This window comes from Felis catus, chromosome F1 (genome assembly GCF_018350175.1).
Source record: "Felis catus isolate Fca126 chromosome F1, F.catus_Fca126_mat1.0, whole genome shotgun sequence".
Classification (NCBI taxonomy): Eukaryota; Metazoa; Chordata; class Mammalia; order Carnivora; family Felidae; genus Felis; species Felis catus.
In genome coordinates, this window is record NC_058384.1 from 10,714,610 (window position 1) to 10,739,265 (window position 24,656).

At 54.9% G+C, this 24,656-nt stretch overlaps 1 protein-coding gene across 20 annotated transcripts in view; it reads right to left on the minus strand.

Moving 5' to 3' along the window:
- Nucleotides 1–24,656, minus strand: part of GPR161 (G protein-coupled receptor 161) — a 79,963-nt gene that overhangs the window by 18,479 nt on the left and 36,828 nt on the right. For 17 of the 20 annotated variants that reach the window (XM_045049466.1, XM_045049467.1, XM_045049465.1 and 14 more), the window contains 3 exons: nucleotides 18,193–18,610; nucleotides 7,680–8,404; nucleotides 1,657–1,761 (listed from right to left, as the gene is read on the minus strand). In XM_045049466.1, the coding sequence (XP_044905401.1) occupies nucleotides 1,657–1,761; nucleotides 7,680–8,404; nucleotides 18,193–18,610 (1,248 nt within the window). Of the gene's footprint in view, nucleotides 1–1,656; nucleotides 1,762–7,679; nucleotides 8,405–18,192; nucleotides 18,611–22,202; nucleotides 22,991–24,656 lie in introns of those variants that run through there. The other 3 variants (XM_045049473.1, XM_045049472.1, XM_045049471.1) reach the window with 2 other exon arrangements.

Below are 24,656 nucleotides of genomic sequence, written 5' to 3' on the forward strand. Positions count from 1 at the left end.
AGCAAGCCGCAGAGGCATCACCGCCTGGCCTCCAGAAAGATCATTCCCTGGGAGTCAGAGCACCAGTTCGCGCTCCACGCGGACCTAGGATCTCGGGCAGGTGCCGAATCCCTCAGCGCCCTCAAGGCTGCGACGCGGGGATGGTAGTTCGGTCCACCTCACGGATTGGCTGAGGACCGTGAGCTGAGACGTGGGAAGATGCGGCACAGCGCTCGGCACATGGCAGGAGCTAATCGGGGAGGCACGACTACAGCCGATAAACGGCGGGGCTGGAAGTCACACACGCTCGGTCCGTGTGATGGCCCAGGCCATGCTCCTTCTCCGGCTACAACGCCTATGCCTTCTGCCTAGCCACCTCCTTGCTCTTCGGGGTTCAATGTCACTCTCTGAGAAGCTGCTCTAATTCTCCCTTCCAAAGCTGCCCTCCCAGTTATAATCTTTAATAGCAGAATTACTGAAAGCACGTGGGATGACGGGCCATCTTCCCAGGTCCACAGAAAGTTCCATGAGTACAGCTCACCACTGGATCTCTGGAACCTAGTACAGAGTCTGGCCAGAGCGAGGGCTGGGCACGTAAATATTTGTTGAATGAATGGATGTCACACTGCCTCCGGATCCCTGCTGGTCGTCTGCGAATGGGCAAAGAGCCTGGGGAGTGACCCACAGACCTTCCTTTCCTTCAAATCACACGAGGGACGCAGGGCAAGAGGAGACGGTGTGACGGTGGCTCAACCCGCTGGCTGACGGGTGAAAGAACATTCTCAGGGAATATTCTGCCTCCAGGGAAAACTGTCTGCGCCAGAAGGCCTGGTCTCGGTCCCTGCCCACGGCCCACCCCAGCGTCGAGGTCCCAGGCTGAGGCGGGGGGAGATTCAGGTCAAGGCAGAGAGGCGTTTTCACAAGCTCCGGGCAGCGGGGATGGAGCACCCCCCACTGCCACTGCCCAGCCCTCTGCGCCTCGTTCCAGCTCAGCCCCACTCCCTACGGCCCAGCTCGTGGGCACAGGCCCCAGGATAGGGAGCAGACGCCTCTGCCCACCGCCTCTCACCAGGGCCTGGTGAGGTGCCCAGCGGCATGCTAGGCGGACTTCCTGAAGGAGGAGCTCGGCCCGCAGGGTCCCCTGGGGGCAGCCACGGGGGACGGGGAGCATCTGTGCCGGGGACGTGTCCCTTCGGGGAGACCGAGTTTCTCAAAGGCAGGGCACAAAGCAGGCCAGGGTGGTGAGCCAGGGATGTGGCCTCAGGGGAGCTGCCGTGATGGGGGCCAGCTACCCCCAGTTCACAGCCGGGGTGCTCCAAGGCTTAGAGATTAAGCAACTTGCCCCAGATGGCACAGCTCAGAAAAGGCCAATGAGACACTGAACACCAGGCAGCTGGACCCCAGAGCCCGTGGCGGCCGAGGGTGTCACCCTCAGGGTAACAACTCACGGGCACGCGGCACTTCAGCTTTTCAAAGGGGTTCGCTTCGTTTGGATCTCACAACAACCCCGTGTGGCGGAGAGAAGAGGAAGGGAAATCCCGGTTTGATCCGGGCGGAAACCGAGGCCCGGAGACGCTGGCGAGCTCAAAGCCGCAACCGGAAAGGCACCTGCGTGGGGAGGTCCCTCCCGCCGGCTCCTAAGCGGGCCCCAGGGCGTGTGACGCGCGGGAGGCTTACCTGAGTCCTGGGAGCAGCTGAAGCCGGTGTCCCCGGTGCTGCTGCTGTTCCCCAGGGGCTGTCCGCCTGCCATGAGCGCCGTGAGGTGTGGGGACAGGCCCAGGTCTGGAAGGCAGAGTCGGCGCCGTCAGCACGGTCCAGGTCCCGCCGGGGCAGCCCCCGTCCCTCCCACTCCAGCGGTCTCCACCGCCCCCCCCCCCCCCCCCCCCCCCCCGCTCTCCTGTCCCCTCTGTCACTCGCAAGCCGTGCCGTCAACCCACCGCAAGACGGGGAGCCCCCGGCCGCCCTCTCCCCCTCTGCCCCTCGTTCCTGCCCTGGGGGCATGGCTCCCCCAAAGAGCAAGCTCTCCCAACGACACACCCCAACAAGGCGGGGGGCGGGGAGAACGCGAGGCAGCGGTCTTGGGAGACCATCTTCCGGTTAAACGCACAACGGGACGCGCCGCGACCTCCTGAGGTCCGAGCGGCAGAGGGGAATCTGCGTTCCGGAGGCGTGAAGCGCCAAGCGGGAGAGAGTGCCCGCCAACGGGAAGGTGCCGACGAGGACCGCGGGCCGGACCCAGGGAGCGGAGGCCGGCGGCCGGGGAGGCCTGGGGGGGAGGCCGGTTCTCACACTGGGCCCGGAAGCTGAGGAACCGGAGGCCAGGAGCCCCCGCGGCAGGTGGGGCCGGAGGGAAAGTGTCTCTGGGCAGGGGCGGGTCCCCTCCTCCGGCTCCGCCCAGCCCGGACGCCTCACCGGCAGGACGGCGAGAGGAGCAGGCCCGGGGACGGGCCGAGGCATCGCCGGAGAAAGCGAGAGCACGATGCCAGGCTGCGGAGCTAACAGTGGGACCCCCCGCCCCTCAGCTCGCTCAGCAGGAGAGGGAGGACCCTCCCCGGGGGACCGAGCGCCTCCTGCTCCCGATGCGGGGCCTCCACCCGAGCCCAGGGCCTCGTCACTGGACACTCCAGGGGAGGCCCCAGCTTGAGAGAAGGAGAAGAAGGAATACCGGAGGAAGAAGGGAAAGAAACGGATCTCAGCGGAGGCCGTGGAGGGAGCTTAAGAAAACAAAGAACTCTGCGCGGGTCCCCGGAGAACACCGGAGAACACCGGGAGAATGACGACTCCAGGAACAAAAGAGCCGGACGCTCCAGAGACCACGGAGGTCACGAGAAGGAGCTCTTAGCAATTAACAAGGCAGCACACAAAGTCAAAGTCCTCTGGCCTCCCGAGGAACACCTACAGCCTAGCAGGCCGAAGAGACCGCCGCTACCCACCCCCACGGTCCCCTTACAGACAGGAGACGGCCGGGATCTTTACTGGCTCCGATCTTTACTTCCGTCCTGAGTTTTCAGAGGGTGCGAGGTGATGGAGAAAGCGCTTTCCTGCCTTCCCTGGAGCTAAGGAGGACACGACTGGGGGGGGGGGGCTTCTCTCAGGACCACCCCTTCACGAACTCGGGAACCACACTGGTGCAGAGGGCCCTGCTGGGTGCTGCTGTAGAGATGGGCACCAGAGAAGGGCCCAGACATGTTGGTCCCGTCCAGGGCCCCAGCCTCAGAATGTGGCCATGTCTCCACGGGAAGCCTGGCTCGGGGAGGGGCCCGTGGGGGACAGTCTACTGCCAAGTGGGCTGGCCGAGGCCGCGGTGGGGTTTGGACACCATCTCTGAGGCTGTGGTGAAAGCCGGAACGTGCCCTGGTCTCGGGGAGTCACGGGGGCCAGACCGCCGTGGCCGGGCTGACCGCCTGTGAAAGAGCAGCAGCCAGGTGGCCCCGCAAACGGAGAGGAACAAGACAGACCCGCCAGACCTCTGTTGCTCCTTTGGAAGGGGTCTTAGCCCCCTCTTTCCCTCTGCTACCACCGAGCTCAGCACTCCCGGAGGTGAGGGAGGTGGCCTAGAACGCAGGCTCCAGGGACGGAAAGCGGATTGGGGTTCAGGAGTCTGGGCGGATGCAACCCAGGCCCACAGGGGGCGTCAGAGGAGGGTCCGCGCTCCCTGGCTCGGCCAGAGGGACCGAGGCCCAGAGGTGGAGGCCGGGCCTCCCTCTTCGGCCCAGAAGGGCGTGGGCATTCCCGGGGCGGGCGGGGCTTGGAGCAAGGGCAGCCGAGTTCTGCTCCGTGTCCAACACTCAGGAGCTGGGGAAGGCCAAGTACACAGAGCCCATCGGCCCACACACTCTGCAACCCAAAAGCCTCCCACAAGACTGCTCATCCCTCAGCGAGGAGGAGGCCACCAGCTGCCACGGACCTGCCCACCAAACCACAGCGGGCGTCCCGGCGTTCTCCCGGCCCCACGGCCTCTGCCGACACCACCACAGGCGACCTGCGTGGAAAATGCTGGCCAAAAGCCGATGTTTGTTTTGGTGCTGGCTACCCTCTCCTCCTCTATTCTCTTCCCTCTTTCTTTCTCTTTCCCCACTCTTCACTTCAATGGAGGGCAAAACATACACTTTTTGCCTAAAAGAGGAGCGATTTTACCAAATCTGAGTAAGTTACTCGGAGAAATGAAGCCAGACCGTGAATGCAGTCCTGGCTCACAAGTTGTACTTGGCAACAGGGACTTGCAGGGGCAGGCGATGGGCATTTCGGTGGTTACAATACTGGGGTACGGAAAGGTTCTTCTTCTCCTCTGCTCAGAATGAAAACTCCCTCTCTTGATCTCAGGATCATGAATTCAAGCACCATGTTGGACATGGAGCCTACTTACAAAAAAAAAAAAAAAGGAGAAAAAGAAGAAGAAAAAGTCCCCGACTTCCTTCCTCTCTCAAGAAGTAACACTCCATCAGCCCACGAAATAAATCAGTGATGTTGGTTTCTTACCACCTCATGGAAAAGATCTCCCAACAATACTACCGCTGAGTACGCACAACCCTGGGGAATTCGTTCTTGAGAGGGAAGGTGGAAGGCCTCTCTATTCCAGGAACAGGAACCATTCTCTCAAGCGGTCTGAGCTGCCCAAAGTCACCCAGAAAAAGATGAGAACTGTAACCTCAACTAGCTTTTTCCAGTCGATCCAAGCGCCCTCAAATCTCTCTTCCAATGGCTCATCCGGGTGATAATCTCCCTCAAACATGGCCCTAAAAATCCGGCTACTTTCCCATCGGAACAACACGGTAATAACCGCTGGAGGCAAGATCCACCAGTGGATGCTAAGAGTAGTGGGTGAAGGCTGAGGGAGAGACAGGGTATTTGCAGGGCCTCGAAGGCTCTCCCCCAGTGTATTTCTTAATTAAAGTGGAAAAAACAGTGACTTTACGACAGAGAAACCTGGCAGATGCCTCCTGAACTGTGCGGACTCAGTGTGTTCCTCCCCAAATTCATACGTTGAAGCCCTAACCCCGGTATGATGGTATCCAGAAGTGGGGCCTTCAGGAGGTAATCCGGAGCAGATGAGGTCATGAGGGTGGGGGCCTCATAAGAAGAGACCACAGGGCTTGCCCTGTCCCATTTCCCCATATCCACGTGAGGATGCAGCAAGGGGACAGCTAGGAAGAGTGGTCTCACCGGGCTCCAACCACGTGGCACCTTGATCTCAGACTTCCAGTCGCCCGAAATGTGAGAAATACAGGTCTATGGTTTAAGCCCCCTAGTCTATGGTGTTTGGTGATAGCAGCCTGAGCCAAGGCATCAACCGAGACGTCAAGGCAACCTAAACCAGTAATAAGACATAATGACATATGTGCCCCTGATGTGATCACGGAGAAGACCACAGCACCCCCCCCCCCGGCATTCCTGCCAAAGACGTAGAACCTTATTCTAATCCTGACAACACATCAGCTGAACACAAACCAAGGGCATCCTAAAAACCCCCTTAGCAGTACTCTAAAAAAGTGCCAATGTCACAGAAGACAAGGGAAGAACAAAGACTGGTCAAAGCTTCAAGAAGACAAAGGGAGCCATGACCTGATCGCGATCCGGATCCTGGAACAGCAAAAGGACCTGACTGGGGACACGGGGGAAATCTGCCTCAAGCAGTGCATAGTTAACAGCACTGCCCCAATGTTAATATCTTGGTTTGGTAACTGCTATGATTCGGCCAGAGGTGAACGCCAGGAGAAGCGGGGTGGGTGGGAAGTCTCTGTCCTCTCTTCCCAGCTCTTCTCCAAGTCTACAATTATCTCCAAATAAAAAGGGCTAAAAAAAAAAAAATCTATCCCTGCCTAGAGCGAGTCCTCTGGGTCTCACCAAAGGTGAGAGAATCACCTCCAGAAGCTTGTTAGCTCCCAGATCAGTTACCGGATGGAGCAGCTTTACACACAGGGGACAGTGCCATTTCAAGGCGGCAGGGCGGAGGGCTGGGGTTTGGCGCCGACACACGTGAATTACTGGCACCGGCAGGAGGAAACCGCTGACCAGCATGAGAGGCCCGAGGAGGAGCGCGATCGGGGAGGAGGAGCCGAGGAAGGGAGGAGGAGCGCGATGGGAGGGGGGAGGAGCGCGATGGGAGGGGGGAGGAGCGCGATGGGGGGGAGGAGCGCGATGGAGGGGGAGGAGCACGATGGGGGGAGGAGCGCGATGGGAGGGGGGAGGAGCGCGATGGGGGGAGGAGCGCGATGGGGGAGGAGCGCGATGGGGGGAGGAGCGCGATGGAGGGGGAGGAGCGCGATGGAGGGGGAGGAGCGCGATGGGGGGGAGGAGCGCGATGGGGGGGAGGAGCGCGATGGGGGGGAGGAGCGCGATGGGGGGGAGGAGCCTAGGAGGGGAGGAGGAGCGCGATGGGAGGGGGGAGGAGCGCGATGGGAGGGGGGAGGAGCGCGATGGGAGGGGGGAGGAGCGCGATGGGAGGGGGGAGGAGCGCGATGGGGGGGAGGAGCGCGATGGGGGGGGAGGAGCGCGATGGGGGAGGAGGAGCCCGATGGGGGAGGAGGAGCCCGATGGGGGAGGAGGAGCCGAGGAGGGGAGGAGGAGTGCGATGGGAGGGGGGAGGAGCGCGATGGGAGGGGGGAGGAGCGCGATGGGAGGGGGGAGGAGCGCGATGGGAGGGGGGAGGAGCGCGATGGGGGGCGGAGCGCGATGGGGGGCGGAGCGCGATGGAGGGGGAGGAGCGCGATGGAGGGGGAGGAGCGCGATGGAGGGGGAGGAGCGCGATGGAGGGGGAGGAGCGCGATGGAGGGGGAGGAGCGCGATGGAGGGGGAGGAGCGCGATGGGGGGAGGAGCGCGATGGGGGGGAGGAGCGCGATGGGGGGAGGAGCGCGATGGGGGGAGGAGCGCGATGGGGGGAGGAGCGCGATGGGGGGAGGAGCGCGATGGGGGGGAGGAGCGCGATGGGGGGGAGGAGCCGAGGAGGGGAGGAGGAGTGCGATGGGAGGGGGGAGGAGCGCGATGGGAGGGGGGAGGAGCGCGATGGGGGGGAGGAGCGCGATGGGGGGGTAGGAGCGCGATGGGGGAGGAGGAGCCGAGGAGGGGGGAGGAGTGCGATGGGAGGGGGGAGGAGCGCGATGGGAGGGGGGAGGAGCGCGATGGGAGGGGGGAGGAGCGCGATGGGAGGGGGGAGGAGCGCGATGGGAGGGGGAGGAGCGCGATGGAGGGGGAGGAGCGCGATGGGGGGGAGGAGCCGAGAAGGGGAGGAGGAGTGCGATGGGAGGGGGGAGGAGTGCGATGGGAGGGGGGAGGAGCGCGATGGGAGGGGGGAGGAGCGCGATGGGAGGGGGGAGGAGCACGATGGGGGGGAGGAGCGTGATGGGGGAGGAAGAGCTGAGGTGGGGCGGGGGTGCCTGAAGGTGGACTCTGCTTTACAGAACACCGACACGAAGGGACTGGCCAACAGCGGAGGGGAGCCCGGTCCAATGCTTGGGTTCTTTTGTCTGTAGAAAGGCCAGCGTGCCGTGGCTGGGGACACCGAAAACGGACTTCTGAACTCTGGTGTCCCCTGCCGAAAGCCGCCTGGGAATCACGGGGGACGCGCTGGGACGTTCCTCCCCCGACGCAGGCCGCGCTTGGAGCCTCGAGGCCGCCGTCGGTCTGAGAGCTCACCCGTCAACACGGCAGAGGGCCTCCCGCCCGAGGTGGGCCTCCCCCTCCCCGCAAGTCCCCAGGTTACCTGTGATCCTGTTGGAAATGCTGAAGAGCCTGGAAGTCCTCTGCCGCTGCACGAACGGCTCCCGGTAATACCGATCCCCAAAGCACATGCCCAGCAGCTCCTTGCGAACCGTCTTGTTCCAGAGCCCATAGATCAGGGGGTGGCAGATGGCGCTGGTAAAGGACAGCCACGTGGCCCAGGTCTCCAGGGTCGGGGAGACGTAGTTCTTCCCCCAGAGGGCCTCAGAGGTGATGACAACCATGTAGGGGCCCCAGGTGACCATGAAGGCACCGACGACCACCAGGATGGTGATGAGGGCTTTGCACTGGTTGGCCGAATAGACCACGCCCTGAAAGGCGTTCCTCCTACTGCCGGAGGAGGAGGTGGAGGTGCTGGAGTTCTTCCTCCCATCCCTCTGGGGGTCCTCCTCCACGATGACCACGGTGCCACAGTGCACCTTGCGCGCCTTGACCCTGGCCACGCGGAAGATAAAGCCATAGCACACCAGCATGACCAGAAAGGGGAAGAGGGCACACCAGATCTGCCAGAAGGCGGTATAGCCGGGCTCCCGGTGCCACGCAGCCACACACATCCACTTGAACTCGTCAAACTCCACCGACGACCAACCAAAGAGAGGCGGCAGGCAGCCGATGAGGGAGTGAAGCCATATGTAGACAAGCGCCATCACGGCGCGGTTCCCCGTGATCTTCATGGGGTACACCATGGGGTACAGGACAGCATAGTAGCTAGGGAAAGGACGGAGGGGGCGAGAGAGAGGAGTCAAAATAGAGAAAACGCACCCGAACGGGCACCCTGTGCTCTCCGAGGTAGGGAGCTTTGTTGAATTTCTCCATCCAACCCAGTCACGGGGCTCCGAAGACGGTCCCTTCTCCCAACTTTTCCCGGACAAGTCACAGACTCTGCCGTGTTACCCCGCTTTGTAGGACCCGTCATCAGCCAGGAGCTGGAGGCCAGGATGAACCCAGGGCTCAGGCGGTCCTGTTTCCGAGTCACGATGCCAGAGCCCAATCATATTCGGGGCTGTGGGTCATCTCGGGGCACCTACAGGAGTCCTAAGGGATCGTGCATGAAGCCAGATCACTTCTGTGTTGCTGACATCAACCTGAGATTGATTCGTTTCCAGAGGGTCATGAAAAAGCCAGAATAATATTGACGGACTAGGGGGTTCATTCAATCGATGGACATTTACTGAAGGCCTGCTGAACGCCTGTGCTACGTACAGGAAAGGCGGTGAGAAGACGTGGCGGGAGACAGACACGTGGGCAGAGTGTGCGTCTGGGGTGTAAGAGCTAAATGGAATCCTCACCAACGACTGCTTGACGCGGTGGGTGTTATCATCCCCCTCATTTTCCAGACGAGGGCACTAAGGCAGAGGAAGAATAAGCAGCCTGCCCAAGATAAGGGGAAGAAACAAGACGTAAACCCAGACGATCTGGCCCCACAGCCCCCAGTGACACGCCAGCGACTCCTCGCAAACTGTCTTGTCCCAGAGTCCACACAACAGGGGTGATTTTTAATCCCTCGGCCCTGCGCGGAGGAGGGAGGCCTGGAGGGCTCCAGGTTCACACTGGCGGGGCACCTGTTCCAGAAGGCGGGTCAGCCCAGGCTTCCTGCGGGAGACGCACATACACCCAGGTCTTAAGAGATCGGAGGCACTGGCCCAGGAGCCGCTGAGGAGGAAGGCAGCTCTGGGGTGCGGGGAGGTGTGAGCCAGCACCCGCCCCGTGGGGAACCTGCACGGAGCTCAGCACCGCACGGAGGCGCGGGGGGCGGGGGGCGGGGGGGAAGCCAGGGAGGATTTAGATCATGGGGTTGAAAGTAAACCACACCCTCCCCACCCAGACATTTTATCCAAAGGAAATGCTGTTTAATGAATACTAGGGTTTCCCCATGAGGGCAGCCTGTGGAAAAGACAGGGGTGGCCACGCTGATGCCACCTGGTACAGACAGGATGGCAGAAAACGAACGGGGCCAAGGATCCCACATCTCCTGTCCTGAGTCACCCCGGGGCACCAGCAGCGCAGGGACAGGGCCCACGGCCTGACTGCCACATGCTGCTTGCCCACCCTCTTGGAGGGAAGGCTTCCCCCATCTACACCCTTTGTGAAAGACTTGCCCTTTTTTAAAAATTTTTTTAAACGTTTATTTATATTTGAGAGAGAGAGAGAGAGAGCACGAGCAGGGGAGGGGCAGAGAGAGAGGGAGACACAGAATCCGAAGCAGGATCCAGGCCCCGAGCTGTCAGCACAGAGCCCGACACGGGGCTCGAACCCACGAACCGGGAGATCATGACCTGAGCCAAAGTCAGACGCTTAACCCACTGAGCCACCCAAGTGTCCCTGCTTCTCTAAAAAAAAAAAAAAAAAAAAAATTGGGGGGCACCTGGGTAACTCAAGTCGGTTGGGTGTCCGACGTCAGCTCAGGTCATGATCTCACCGTTCATGAGTTCGAGCCCCGTGTCGGGCTCTGTGTTCTCAGCTCAGAGACTGGAGCCTGCTTCAGATTCTGTGTCTCCCTCTCTCTCTGCCCCTGCCCTGCTCATGCTCTGTCTCTCTCTCTCTCTCTCTCTCTCAAAAATAAATAAACATTAAAAAATACAATTAAAAAAAAAGATTTTTAAATAATCTCTACACCCCACATGAGACTTGAACTCACAACCCTGATATCAAGAGTTGCATGCTCCACCGACTGAGCCAGCCAGGCGCCCCTGAAGGGCCTTCCTAACCGGAGGTGAGCCAGGGGCTGCTGATGTCCGGCTGCACGCTCCCCGAGTGTGGGATCTGAAGAGGATCTCGCGGGGACCCTGGGATGGGTCACGGCTATCTCTTATTGCACGTGGCCTGGGATGAAACAATCAGTGTCCTACGCTGGTACCTGGGTTTGCATCTTGCAAAGTCCGAGCAGCCCAGGGAAAGAAGCATGCCTTTGGAGCTGGGATCCCTGGGTCCAGAGGGCAGCTCTCCCGTCTACAAGCTGTGTGACCTTGGGTGGCCTTCATCTGTAACGTGGGAAGCACAGAAGCCCTGGCCCCAAGAACTCGGGGGCCAGACTGAGGGAAAGGCCTGTGTCGTGCCCCCTCTTCACATGGCGGGGGCGGAGCTTGGTCTCTGCCTGTCCACGACCTTTCCCCCTTCCTTCCTGAAAACGGGAACCCAGATCATTCGTGCTGCTCCCAACTGCTATGACTGAACGGGGACACTGGGCCCTTCTGAGTCCCGAGAGATGAATCGGGCCATTCTGGTGGTCTCCTACCTCTTGCCAAGTCATGGCCGAGACACTGACCTGTGTGCACCATCCCAGCCAACAAAACGTGAGGGGGTCTGCTAGGGTGGGATTGAGGGCTGCCTAGGAGGTTTCCTTCACTCTTACAAAGAAACAAGGCAGAGACTTCTATTTTTCTCTGCCCTTTTAAACCGTGTGCAGGCTCTCTGACCTCAAGACACCCCAGGGGCAGCAGCGCAGCAAAGCCGGGCCAGGGAATGTTAACGGCCCCCGGCTCCTTTGACCAGCCCTGTTCTGGCGGTCGTAAAAATAATTACAATTAATAAGCGGTCCTCCACACGTAATCCTTCTGGCTATTCTCAACATCCAGGTATTATCATTATTTTATGGCAAGACTCCTCCTTTTCTATAATAAATGGGATTTGTTTCACCCGCTGACTAAGGTCCCGGCCACGAGCAATTCCAGTGGGACGTGACCATAACCTCTCCCAGCTGGGCCCCGAGTCCCACCGGGGGGGCAGGGGGCCGGAGGCCGGCTCCCGAGGGCTCAGTCTCCCAGAGTCAGAGAGGCCGCCAAGGGCCAGGGTGCTGCCCAGTTACCCTCCATTTCATTTTTTGTAAAACTTATATACGATGAAACGCACAAATCTACAGCTCTATCAAGACACAGAACATCCCCCATCTGCCCAAGACACGGATTTTGTAGATTTGAAACCTCATGTGTTAAACTTAGCCTCACTGAGGCCTGCTGCAGGTTCAAAGGAAAACACAGAACGAGAGCAGCGCCCCGTGTCCCTGCGCGTCATCAGAGGACCGAACGGGGGGCTCCTTTTGCCTTCCGTGCTCTCAACTGGCTTCTGAAGCTCTGTCTTTTCCCCGGCAGCTCTTTTTCAGGCATGAGCCCAAGCACGACCCCAGGTCCCAGAGGAGCCTCCCACGACGTCTTGTGTAACCGAAAACTCATTACGCACACAGGGGCTCCTTAGCCCTTAGCTGAGCTAAGCTAAGCTCACTTAGCTGTCCTGCTGCAAGACCGGCCCCTAAGATAGCGACGTCGGTCCGCGTGGCTAAGACGCCTCCACCGCAAACAGGACGGAGCCGAGGCCGACTCCAGCCACCTCGGGGACAGTGCGCTACCACGGACGGACGCTCTCCCGGTGGCACTGGTGACCCTGCACCGTAACCACCCGCCCCCCCCGAGCCAGCCGCTTTCCCTCACCGAACCCCGTTTTCGGAGCCGGGGCCGCGTCCACCCGCACGTGCCGCGAAAACCCGATGAGCTGCCGGGTTAAGCGACCACGTCACACCCTCACTCGGGGTACACTTCTCCCCGGGTCACATGACGTTCCCCACGTGGCCGGTTTCGGACACCCACATTCCCACCGAATCTCTCTCCAGTTAGCCATTCTTCTTACGCGGTCTGTTCTCTTTTGGCTCATCTGCCAACTTAGTTTGCGGAGCTCTCTAGCTGGGGTTCTCGGTGGGGACGACGTGTCCCCCCGGGGACGCGTGGCGATGTCCGGAGACGTTCTGGGTGGTGACGACTGGGGAGGAGCCACCGGCATCTAGTGAGCAGAGGCCAGGGGTGCTGCCCAGGGCGGCCCCCCGTCCCCACAAAGTGTGACCCAACCCAGAACGTCAGCAGTACCAGCTTGAGAAACCCTGGGCCAAACTAGCCGCTTGCTGGACTCGATGGGTGGCTCCCTCTGCAGTCTGCTCTGAGTCCCGCCTCCGCCTCCTCGGAACCCGACGCGCTGCCTACCAGCCACGTGAGCTCGGGCAGGTTCACAAAGCCTCACTCTGCCCACCTGCAGAACGGGAGCCAGCCCCCAGTTGCAAGGATTTGCTGGGAGGACTGTGTATTAGCAGCAACCCCTTTCAGTGGAGGTCACGACACCTACCCCGGCGGGTTCTCCGCTTCCACTTTCCTTTTTTTTTTTTTTTTTTTAACATTTATTCATTTTTGAGAGACAGAGAGAGACAGAGCACAAGTGGGGGAGGGGCAGAGAGAGAGGGAGACACAGAATCCGAAGCGGGATCCAGGCTCCGAGCTGTCAGCGCAGAGCCCGACGCGGGGCTTGAACTCACGTACCGCGAGATCATGACCTGAGCCGAAGTCGGACGCTTAACTGACTGAACCACCCAGGCGCCCCCCCCACCCCCTTCCACTTTCTTAGAGACGTTTCCAGCTCCCTCCTCTAGTCCTGTTCTCTGTTCTTCTTCCCTCCTGTCCTACTGCTGTTTTTTCTCTCTCCCTCAACCTCCCTCCCTCCCCCTCCACGTCTCTCTCTCTCTTTCTCTCACACGCACACACACACAGAGTTGCATCTCTAGGTTTCCAATAGACTGGGACAAATACGTGACCTCCAAAATTAGCAAGATAGAGTAAAATTAATGTACTAAAACGAAGCAGGCAGAAGGAGTATATTATGTCACTTAGAAGGGCCAGATCACGTAAACTGGCCCGGTCAATTTGTATCTTTACGCCACATGACCAATAATAAACGACCAATAAAAAGTAAATTGCATCTGCCACCAAGTTACTTGAAAACACGATGACAGCGGTCGGTAGGCTGTAATCACCAGAACCGGCCAAGACCCTGCCTGGCTGCACCTCCTGGTGGGGAGGCAACGGTCACCGAGGGGAGGCACAGGTCCCTTCTGGACAGCCTCTGTCACGGGGTGGTGTGGAGTCAGGCCGCGTGGATCAAAGCTCCAGCAGGTAAATGTGACACGTGTGTGTCACCGTGTTTCCAGCCACCACCAACAGCCGGAGACGGTCTCCAGCAACCTAGGATGCACACCCACACCTCCCGCCGCAAGGCCCCGGGCTCCTCCTCCCCACTTGAGGCCCCACCCAACACTACCGCATACTCTGGGGTCCTTCCCCTCCCCTCCGCTGTGAGTTCCTCCGCTCATCTGTTCATCTTAGTCGTGCATTCCCCGCACTACCTGCTGGAGGCTGTTCCTTCCGTCGAAGGGTCTTTTCCAGCTCTTACAGGCCTGTGCCATCCTACTCGCAGTTAGGACTTACTCAAGCGGCACCTCTTCCGGGGAGCCCGCCAGGCCCTGCCACCCCAAGCAGGACTGGGGCCGCGCTAGTTCCCTATGCTTTGTGACCACACCCGCCCTCGCTGGCAGGCCTCTGCCGCCCACCTGTGAACACGTGGGCAAGGTCTGTGTGCTGTGCCCGCTGGTATCCTGCCGCCCTAAGGACCAGGCCCAGAGCCCTTCCTACATGGCCATCCGGCCAGCACCCCCACAGGAGAGAATAAGGCACCAAAAGAGGTCACCCCTCTCTGGGATGGTGCCGTCTGACAGCATGACTGGAAGATCTGTCATGCTTGCTGGGAACCCTAAATCCCAGCAAGCAACTGAGTCTCCCCCACCTGCCCCTGCCCAGCGGGCACGATTTCCCAAACATCCATATACAGACGGCTCCAAGAGAGGCACTTAAAAACCAGTTCCCCAGGGGGGCTCAGCCCCTTAAGCAACGGGTTCAGCTCTTGGTTCGCACGGTTCCTGAGATCCAGCCCCACCTTGGGCTCTGCACTGACACCATGAAGCCTACTTATGATTCTCTCTCCCTCTCTCTCTGCCCCTCCCCTGCTCTCTCTCCCTCTAAATAAATAAACTTAAAAAAAAATCCTCATCTCTCCTCTAGGGTTTGGCCTCACCCCATGTCCCATAGGACCCAGGGCCCAGGAAATTCAAAGAAGAGTAATTTGGGGGCGCCGGGGTGGCTCAGTCCGTTAAAACTCTTGATTTTGTCTCAGGGCATGATCTCACGGTTGGTTGGTGAGTTCAAGCCCCAAATTAGGCTCCGTGCTGCCGGCCCAGAGCCTACTTAAGATTTTTCTCTCTCTCACAAATAAACAAACATTTAAAAAATCAACAATTTTTTAAAAACATGGAAATTGGAACAATGGCGAGATCCCATGTCTCCCCACTGCCAACAAAGTTCAAATTACTTTTTTTTTTTTAATGTTTTATTTATTTTGACACAGAGAGAGACAGAGCATGAGCGGGGAGGGGCAGAGAGAGAGGGAAACACAGAATCTGAAGCAGGCTCCAGGCTCCGAGCTGTCGGCACAGAGCCTGACGCGGGGCTCGAACTCACAGGTCATGAGATCATGACCTGAGCCGAAGTCGGATGCTCAACTGACTAAGCCACCCAGGCGTCCCCCAATTACTTTTTTTACTGTTACATAATCAGTCTTGATAGGATGCCAACGAACAGCTACTGGAGTAAAAGTCTATCCAGTCTTCTGGAAAACAACCTGCCTTTTACACACGAAGAATCGCGAACATGTGTTTCTTCTTACCAAAACCACAATTTCACCACACACATGTTCCTCCAAGTAGAAAGCTACAAAGGGACTGTAAAAATAAATTCTACCTCCACGGAATAGCACAATACGGAACCATTAAAAATCATGTTCTTCTCATACATGAATTTAGCAAAGTTGCAGGATACAAAATCAATGTACAGAAATCAGTTGCATTCTTATACACTAATAATGAAGCAACAGAAAGACAAATAAAGAAACTGATCTCATTCATAATTGCACCAAGAAGCATAAAATACCTAGGAATAAATCTAACCAAAGATGTAAAAGATCTGTATGCTGAAAACTATAGAAAGCTTATGAAGGAAATTGAAGAAGATATAAAGAAATGGAAAAACATTCTGTGCTCATGGATTGGAAGAATAAATATTGTCAAAATGTCAATACTACCCAAAGCTATCTACACATTCAATGCAATCCCAATCAAAATCGCACCAGCATTCTTCTCGAAACTAGAACAAGCAATCCTAAAATTCATATGGAACCACAAAAGGCCCCAAATAGCCAAAGTAATTCTGAAGAAGAAGACCAAAGCAGGAGGCATCACAATCCCAGACTTTAGCCTCTACTACAAAGCTGTAATCATCAAGACAGCATGGTATTGGCACAAAAACAGACATATAGACCAATGGAATAGAATAGAAACCCCAGAACTAGACCACAAACGTATGGGCAACTAATCTTTGACAAAGCAGGAAAGAACATCCAATGAAAAAAAGTCTCTTTAACAAATGGTGCTGGGAGAACTGGACAGCAACATGCAGAAGACTGAAACTAGACCACTTTCTCACACCATTCACAAAAATAAACTCAAAATGGATAAAGGACCTGAATGTGAGACAAGAAACCATCAAAACCCTAGAGGAGAAAGCAGGAAAAGACCTCTCTGACCTCAGCCGTAGCAATTTCTTACCTGTCACATCCCCAAAGGCAAGGGAATTAAAAGCAAAAATGAACTACTGGGACCTTATGAAGATAAAAAGCTTCTGCACAGCAAAGGAAACAACAAACAAAACTAAAAGGCAACCAACGGAATGCGAAAAGATATTTGCAAATGACATACCGGACAAAGGGCTAGTATCCAAAATCTATAAAGAGCTCACCAAACTCCACACCCAAAAAACAAATAACCCAGTGAAGAAATGGGCAGAAAACATGAACAGACACTTCTCTAAAGAAGACATCCAGATGGCCAGCAGGCACATGAAAAGATGCTCAACATCGCTCCTCATCAGGGAAATACAAATCAAAACCATACACAGATATCACCTCACGCCAGTCAGAGTGGCCAAAATGAACAAATCAGGAGACTATAGATGCTGGCGAGGATGTGGAGAAACGGGAACCCTCTTGCACTGTTGGTGGGAATGCAAACTGGTGCAGCCGCTCTGGAAAACAGTGTGGAGGTTCCTCAAAAAATTAAAAATAGACCTACCCTATGACCCAGCAATAGCACTGCTAGGAATTTACCCAAGGGATATAGGAGTACTGATGCATAGGGGCACTTGTACCCCAATGTTTACAGCAGCACTCTCAACAATAGCCAAATTATGGAAAGAGCCTAAATGTCCATCAACTGATGAATGGATAAAGAAATTGTGGTTTATATACACAATGGAGTACTACGTGGCAATGAGAAAGAATGAAATATGGCCCTTTGTAGCAACGTGGATGGAACTGGAAAGCGTGATGCTAAGTGAAATAAGCCACACAGAGGAAGACAGATACCATATGCTTTCACTCTTATGTGGATCCTGAGAAACTTAACAGAAACCCATGGGGGAGGGGAAGGGAAAAAAATGAGGTTAGAGTGGGAGAGAGCAAAAGCGTAAGAGACTGTTAAAAACTGAGAACAAACTGAGGGTTGATGGGGGGTGGGAGGGAGGGGAGGGTGGGTGATGGGCATTGAGGAGGGCACCTTTTGGGATGAGCACTGGGTGTTGTATGGAAACCAATTTGACAATAAACTTCATATATTGAAAAAAAAAAATCATGTTCTTCAAGGGCACGTGACAACCGCCGGAGGAAGGAAATGCTCCCCATCACTTGTTAAGTAAAAAAGCAGCTCACAAAAACCACATGGGCCATAAAGCCTATTTAAAAAATGTACTGTAAAAAAAAAAAAATGTACTGTATGCAACCAAAAATTACTGGGGGCAAATATACTAAAAACGAAACAGTGGTGAGACTGTGGACATTTCTTACTTTATTCTTTACATTTTCTGTAACATTTACATTACTGGAGAAAAAAAGATATTCAGAGAAGCCAACTGATTAGTTCTGACCAGTCGCTTCCTTCATTTTACATCCCCCACAGCCGCCGCGAGCCGACAGGGTTCGGCCTTGGGCCTAGAGGAGGTCTGAGCTCAGAATGGACCATCCAGCTACCACTGGTCAGCTAAAATGCTGACGGTCCCCGAGGGAGCTCAGGGACTGTGTCACCAAGCGACCAGAACCCTGGCTAGTCTCCTCTGACTCCATTGCTAGCTTCCTGCCCCGCCCCACAAGCTGAATCTACTCTCTCTCTGAAGTCACACACTGGCCTGTGGTGAACGAACTGACCATCAGAGCAAAATCCTAATATGCAAGATGAATCCAGGGGCCCGACCAAAGCAGCAGACGGCAGGCAGCCCTCTGGGAAACCAACATCTCTGACGCATCACCCTCCCCGGCTTCCTTTTCTCATCCTTAAAGCGCGGGCCAGAGATTTCGAGAACTTTCTTTGTAAGCAACGGAACCTCTTTTAAAGACTAAACCTATATGCAGTGTCGGTCAGCTGAAATCAGAGATGCTCTGGTTGAAGGGACGGAAGAGGCTTTCTCACCCTCCCCGGCAGAGGCCCCTGACATCCTCCCCAGGAGCTAAAACGAGATGATGTCTCCCGTTCCCGCTCTGCACACGCTCCTGAACTCTTCCATTCTCGACGTCTGCGGCAAGCTTACCGGTCGACAGCTATGACCCCCAGCGTGAGCATGCTGGCCGAGCTGATCAGCAGGTACAGAAGGGCGGAGAAGTTGCACCAGACCACGCCGAAGATCCATTCCCTCCGGATGGAGCTGGTGGCCACGAAAGGCAGCACCAGCACGGACAGCAGGAAGTTGGACAGGGTCAGGCTGAAGACGAACTTGTTGCTGAGGGTGAGGAGGTAGGACTTCTTGTACAAGGTGACCACGATGACCAGGTTGCCCAGGCAGACGAACACGGTGATGATGATGATGGCGACGAAGCTGGTGACGACGACCCCCTCTTCGCCCCCCTCCTCCTCTGTGAGGTTACTCGGCTCCTTCCCGTGGCCGAGGGAGGAGTTGAGGCTCATGGTCAGGGCACCTCGGCGTGCGGTGGGCAGAGCATGCCGGACGACTAGAAAAAGAAGGTGAGACCGGGGGACGGGGAAAGACTCGTCAAATCGCATCCTACGCACTGGAGAGAAGAGCAGCAGAGGCCCCCGTTCTCCTGCCAGTCCCGAGGCTCTCAGCCACTCTTCCCCACCGGCCTGCTTTCTACAACCGACTTTCCGTGCGGCTCCACGTGTCTGCCTCCTTGAACGATGGGCTCGTCCAACCTAAACCATCCTATTCGTTTTCCCCAGGGCCAGCGGTTCAAAACCTGTGACGTCACTGAGGAAGCGGCGCCAGCCAGAGAGCCGATCCTCAGGCCCCAGCCGGGACAGACAGGCTGGTCCCAGAGACCCGAGGTCCAACCTAGGAGTCTGCGTTTGAAACGAGCAGGGGACCGGCGATTCTGTTTCAAACGCGCTGTGGACGGCTGCTTCGGGGCCCCCGCAACTCAGGGAGGTCCCTGAACCAGGAGCATCGGCATCACGGCAGCCTACGGCTCAGGCACGCCTCCGACTTCCTGAATCAGAACTTGCATTCTCACCCCAGTTGATTCGCGTGCCCCCTAACGTCTGACAATAAGATTATCACGGGAGGGCGCCCGGGGGGGGGGGGGGGGGGCTCAGTCAGTTGAGCGTCTAACTCTTGATCTTGGCTCAGGTCATGATCTCACAGTCGAGGGATTGAGACCCACGTCGAGACCCGCACGGGGGCTCCCTGCCGCACGCGGAGCCTGCTTAAGATTCTCTCTGGCGCTGGGGCGCCTGGGTGGCTCAGTCAGTTGAGCGTCCAGCTTCGGCTCAGGTCACGATCGCTCGGTCTGTGAGTTCAAGCCCCACGTCGGGCTCTGGGCTGTCAGCACAGAGCCCGTTTCAGATCCTCTGTCGCCCTCTCTGCCCTCCCTGCTTGCACGAGCAAAAATAAACATTAAAAAGAAAAGATTCTTTCTCCCTCTCGCTCTGACCCTGCCCTGCTCACACACATGGGTTCTCTCTCTCCCAAAATAAACAACTGAACGCTTTTTGAAAAAGATTATCATAGGAACTATTCTGAGTTCCCCGAGCAGGGGTTCAACAAGCACAACTCATATTGAGGCAGCATCACTCTTCTTGGGAGCGGTGGTGAAGGAGGGCAAGGAGCCAAGCACCAATTATAAATAGGTAGGTGCAGGCACAGTTTGAGCTCCCGGCCCACAGACACCATGCTCTACAAGGCACAGTCCCTGCTCCGAGACACTGGCTCAGAATCTCGGCTAAAGCTCAAGGTTAACAGGTGAACATTAAATCCTACAGATGCCTGTTTCCCCAAAACTGCCATCTACTTTGATCAGCCAAAAAATCCCACAGATCACTTCCTCCAGCGGCTCTGGATCCCAACAAACAGAAGACACCAGAAGGAAAGATTTCCTTTCCATGAGCCAGACGACAAGGACCCTGGTGCCTGAACTGCCCACACACAGCGCAGAGCCTTCCCCGCAGCCGCCGGGACCGACGCCTCTGTCCAAACACCTCTGGCCACAGGGAGGGGGCCCTTCTTCTGTTTCCAGCAGAAGAGGCAGCCTTTCTTCTGTTTCCAGCAGTCCTAAGTGCTGGCTAGAAAGCTTCCCTTTTCAGTGAGCCTGACGGCGGTGGGTCAGAACCACAAACCCGAGGCCTGCTGGCTGGAGCGGCACCAAATAATTCTTTTGTTGTTTTTTTTTTAATGTTTATCCATTTTTGAGAGAGGAGGGAGGAGAGGCAGAGACAGAAGGAGACACAGAATCCGAAGAAGGATCCAGGCTCTGAGCTGTCAGCACAGAGCCCAGCGCAGGGCTCGAACCCATGAACTATGAGATCACGAACCTGAGCCAAAGTTGGATGCCCAACCGACTGAGCCACCCAGGCACCCCAACTCTTTTTTTTTTAATGTTTATTATTTATTTTTGAGATAAAGAAAGCATGAGCAGGGGAGGGGCAGAGAGAGAGAGAGGAGGACAGAGGATGGGAAGCGGGCTCTGTGCTGACAGCAGAGAGCCCAATCTGGGGCTCGAACTCACAAACTGTGAGATCGTGACCCGGGCAAAAGTCAGACACTTAACCAACTGGGTGTTTGTTAACTCTTACAAGTAAATTATTAATTGATGTCTCGAAACCAAAGTCCTACATAAGCTTATCATTCTTAACTGTACAAGGGATAACATGGTGGTAAAGAAAACAGACTTCGAGTCATTAGACACATGAACTGGGAGAAAATATCACTTCTGTCACAGAGAAAGGACTAATCATTCTAATTTACAAATAATGCCAAAAAAATAGAAAAGGTGAAAAACCAGAAATGTGAGCAAAAGATATAAACAGAAACATATGTAGCTCTCTGAGGAGTTCAGTGTTAACTAGGCTTTTGTGGGCATCATTTCACAGCACATACATCCATCAGATCGTCAAGTTGTATACCTTAGATTTACGCGATGTTAACGTGTCAATTTGTATCTCAATAAAACTGGGCGTGAAAAGACGGAAACGGTTCACGGGAGGCGACAGACCAATCGTACTCAAACGTACGAAAAGACGCCCAGTTGCAATGAAAATAAGAGAAATGCACACAAAACTACACAAAGACACCGTTTCTTTCCTTTCACGTTCTGGTGGCGGGGCTGCAGGGACGGGGCATTCCCCTCTGTTCCAGATGTGTGTGCAAAAGGGCAAAGCCCAGTGCAGGGAAAGGTAGCAATATCTAACAAAGCTACATACGCACATAGCCTGTTTCAGATTCTGTGTCTCCCTCTTTCTCTGACCCTCCCTCGTTCATGCTCAGTCTCAAAAATAAATAAACATTAGGGGCGCCTGGGTGGCGCAGTCGGTTAAGCGTCCAACTTCAGCCAGGTCACGATCTCGCAGTCCGGGAGTTCGAGCCCCGCGTCAGGCTCTGGGCTGATGGCTCAGAGCCTGGAGCCTGTTTCTGATTCTGTGTCTCCCTCTCTCTCTGCCCCTCCCCCGTTCATGCTCTGTCTCTCTCTGTCCCAAAAATAAAATAGACGTTGAAAAAAAAAAAAAGAAAAAAAAATTAAAAAAAAATAAACGTTAAAAAAAAATTTTTTTTTAATTAATGCTGTAGAAGTAAATATAAAATGGCTCGGTAGTGAACTTCCACATTCTCAAAATAAACACTCAGTGAAAGTGAGTGCATACAATTCACAATGAGGGGGCGTAAATAAAACAAACAAACATACAAAAACAGCAGAACTGACATTCCAAGAACTTAAATTAATAGAAAAAGATGAACGAGACTATACACACAATTAAAAGCTTTAAAAAGAAAAGAGGTAATAACCATAATGAAAGAATAAGACATGAAACAGAACCAAACAGAAATTACAGAAATCAAAATTTTAGTTGTTAACACTGAAAACTCAATGGTCATGCTGCACAGCAGATTTAGCTAAAGAGAAAGATAGTAAACTAGAAGACAGCTCTGAGGAAATTACCCAGAATGCGATTAAAAGATTAAGAAACTGAAAACAGGAAATAAAAGTCAAGATTCATGAAGGACAGGAGAAAAAGATACAACATATGTTCAACACAAGTGGCAGCAAGAGACATTAACGAGAACACGGGTAGCCAACACTGCTGGGTGCCTACCCAACAACCACTCTGGTTTTTCTCTTCACTGGCAGACCTCTTGCTTCGTTTTGGTGTCCAATCCTTCTCCCAGTGACTCAGAAGGTTGATCCCATCCCCAGTTTGGGGAGCTGGATCCCGGTAAGTCTACAGTAATCACTGTGTCCTTTCTCCTTGCAATTCTGTCAAAGAAGTCGGAAAGAGATGTCTGGGGATAAACAGGGTGGAGATGGGGATATCTAGGAAAAGCTGCTTTGATCTCACAAAGACATTGGGAAGAAAAATCTTTTCCTAATGGCCCTAACGGCAAAGAAAGCACAGACAGAGCAAAGGCAGCCATCTTGGCATCCTCAGATGCTAAGTCAGCAGAGAGCTGGATCCTTGGGCTGCTGGATTAACAGATGCTCAAGTCACTGCATCCTGGCCTCTTGTTATGTGAAATACACATTTTAATACTATATCTTAATCTACTTAATGTGAAATAACATATTTCTTAAAATGACTTTGAGACCTATTTTCATTGAGGCTTCCGTTACTTGAGTCAAAAGCATCCAATTTACAGTGGGTTGGGTCTACCTACACGGTATTTAAAGATATGACTGAACATTTTCTAGAGTTAGAGAAACATACGAGTCCTCAGAATGAAAGGGCGTATCAAATTCCAAGAGTAAATCAGAAAAAAGTCTGCACAAGGCACATCACAATGAAAAATGTCAAGCACCAAGATACAGAGAAAAACAGTAAAAGCAAATTTTTCTATAAAGAAGTAACAATTAGGGGCACCTGCGTGGCTCAGTCTGTTAAGCGTCCAACTTCGCCTAGGATCATGATCTCGCCGTTCCAGAGTTCGGGTCCTACGTCCGGCTCTGTGCTGACAGCTCAGAGCCTGGAGCCTGTTTCGGATTCTGTGTCTCCCTCTCTCCCTCTGCCCCTCCCCTGCTTGCATTTGGTCTCTCTCTCTCTCAAAAATAAACATTAAAAAAATTTAAAGAAGTACCAACTAGATAAACAGCAGCCTCTTCTTTTGAAGAAAACAGAAAATAGAGGCCAGAAAACCATGAAACGCTCTCTGTAAAGTGCTGAGGAAAAGAACTCTTGTGCTAAAGTTCTACATTATCATTCAAGAGAGGGCACAATCTACTTTGAAGCAAACAAAACCTGAATGTTTACTAATAGTCCCTGACTGAAAGATCCACTTAAAGACACATTTCATGAAGGAACCCAAATCCAAAACTAAGGGGCAGGGCGCAAGAAGCAACTGTTAGAAAAGGAACTGGTAACTATACGGCTAAATCTAAATAACAACTGCAAAAAAAAAAAATTTTTTTTTAATTTAAAAAGTCAAACAGCAACAATAAATCTTATACAAACAGCTAATTTGGGAGCTTTTGAAAACAGGCTGAAATGAAAATGCAAAGCAAAATGGAAGCTCTTAAAGGCATGGTTAGAGTAGAAATAGTCCAGGTGGGTAGGTACTCGGGGCAGAAATTTTGGTTCCGGCTGTCTCCCCAGCACCCGGACAAGTGCCTGGCACACGGTAGGGAAACTCAATCATTATCGGTACACGAATGACTAGCTGCTGAAGTTCTGTTATCGTTAGGTCAAATACGACTGCCAACAATGCGAAGGTAACCACTCAAAGCATAAAAACAGGACGCAAAAGTTCCAATCCAAAAGATAAGGGAAAAAGCGAATGAAGTTCCACTTGCCCTTGTTCCCCCCCAGTGGCCCCAGGCTGGCTCACTAGTGAACCAGAGGCCCAGAGAAGGGCTGCGGGGCCCAAGCCGCAGTGGGGAGGCACAAGCCCCGGCAAATCCCCCAGGGGGGCACCTTTCACGACCCAGAGAGAGGGCGTCCTGGCAGGCAGCCGGCTTACCCAGGGCCTGACAAGCCGGGGCCCATGGAATGGAAGGAAATGCGCACGCGACTCACGTTTCGGCTCTGCGGGGCCCCTCTGCCGCCAGACCCATGGGGGCGTCAGCACTCCCACACTCCCTGGGTCCTGCCCTGTGCTGCGACTCCCAGAGACAGCCCGAGCGTCACGTGACTGGGGTTCTATCAAACCTGTCAGAGGTTACTCCGGGCTGAGAGCTCACCCTCTCAGGTCACCAGGGAAGGCTCACCTGTCTCCTCCGCCGTGGCTCAGTGCGGCACGGCCCTTCCTCCTTCAGAACCGCCTCGGTCCTCTTGGCCATTCCCGGGGACGGTGAACGGCCTACTGGACTAGACTGCTGGCAACGGCTTCGGGTCATTCAAAGCCAGATCTTAACACTGAAGCGAGCGATCAGTGTCATTTTGGCTTAAAAAACAGGCAACCGGGGGGCGCCTGGGTGGCTCAGTCGTTTGAGCGTTCCGACTTCAGCTCAGGTCATGATCTCGCGGTCTGTGAGTTCGAGCCCCCCGTCGGGCTCTGTGCTGACCACTCGGAGCCTGGAGCCTGTTTCGGATTCTGTGTCTCCCTCTCTCTCTCTGTCC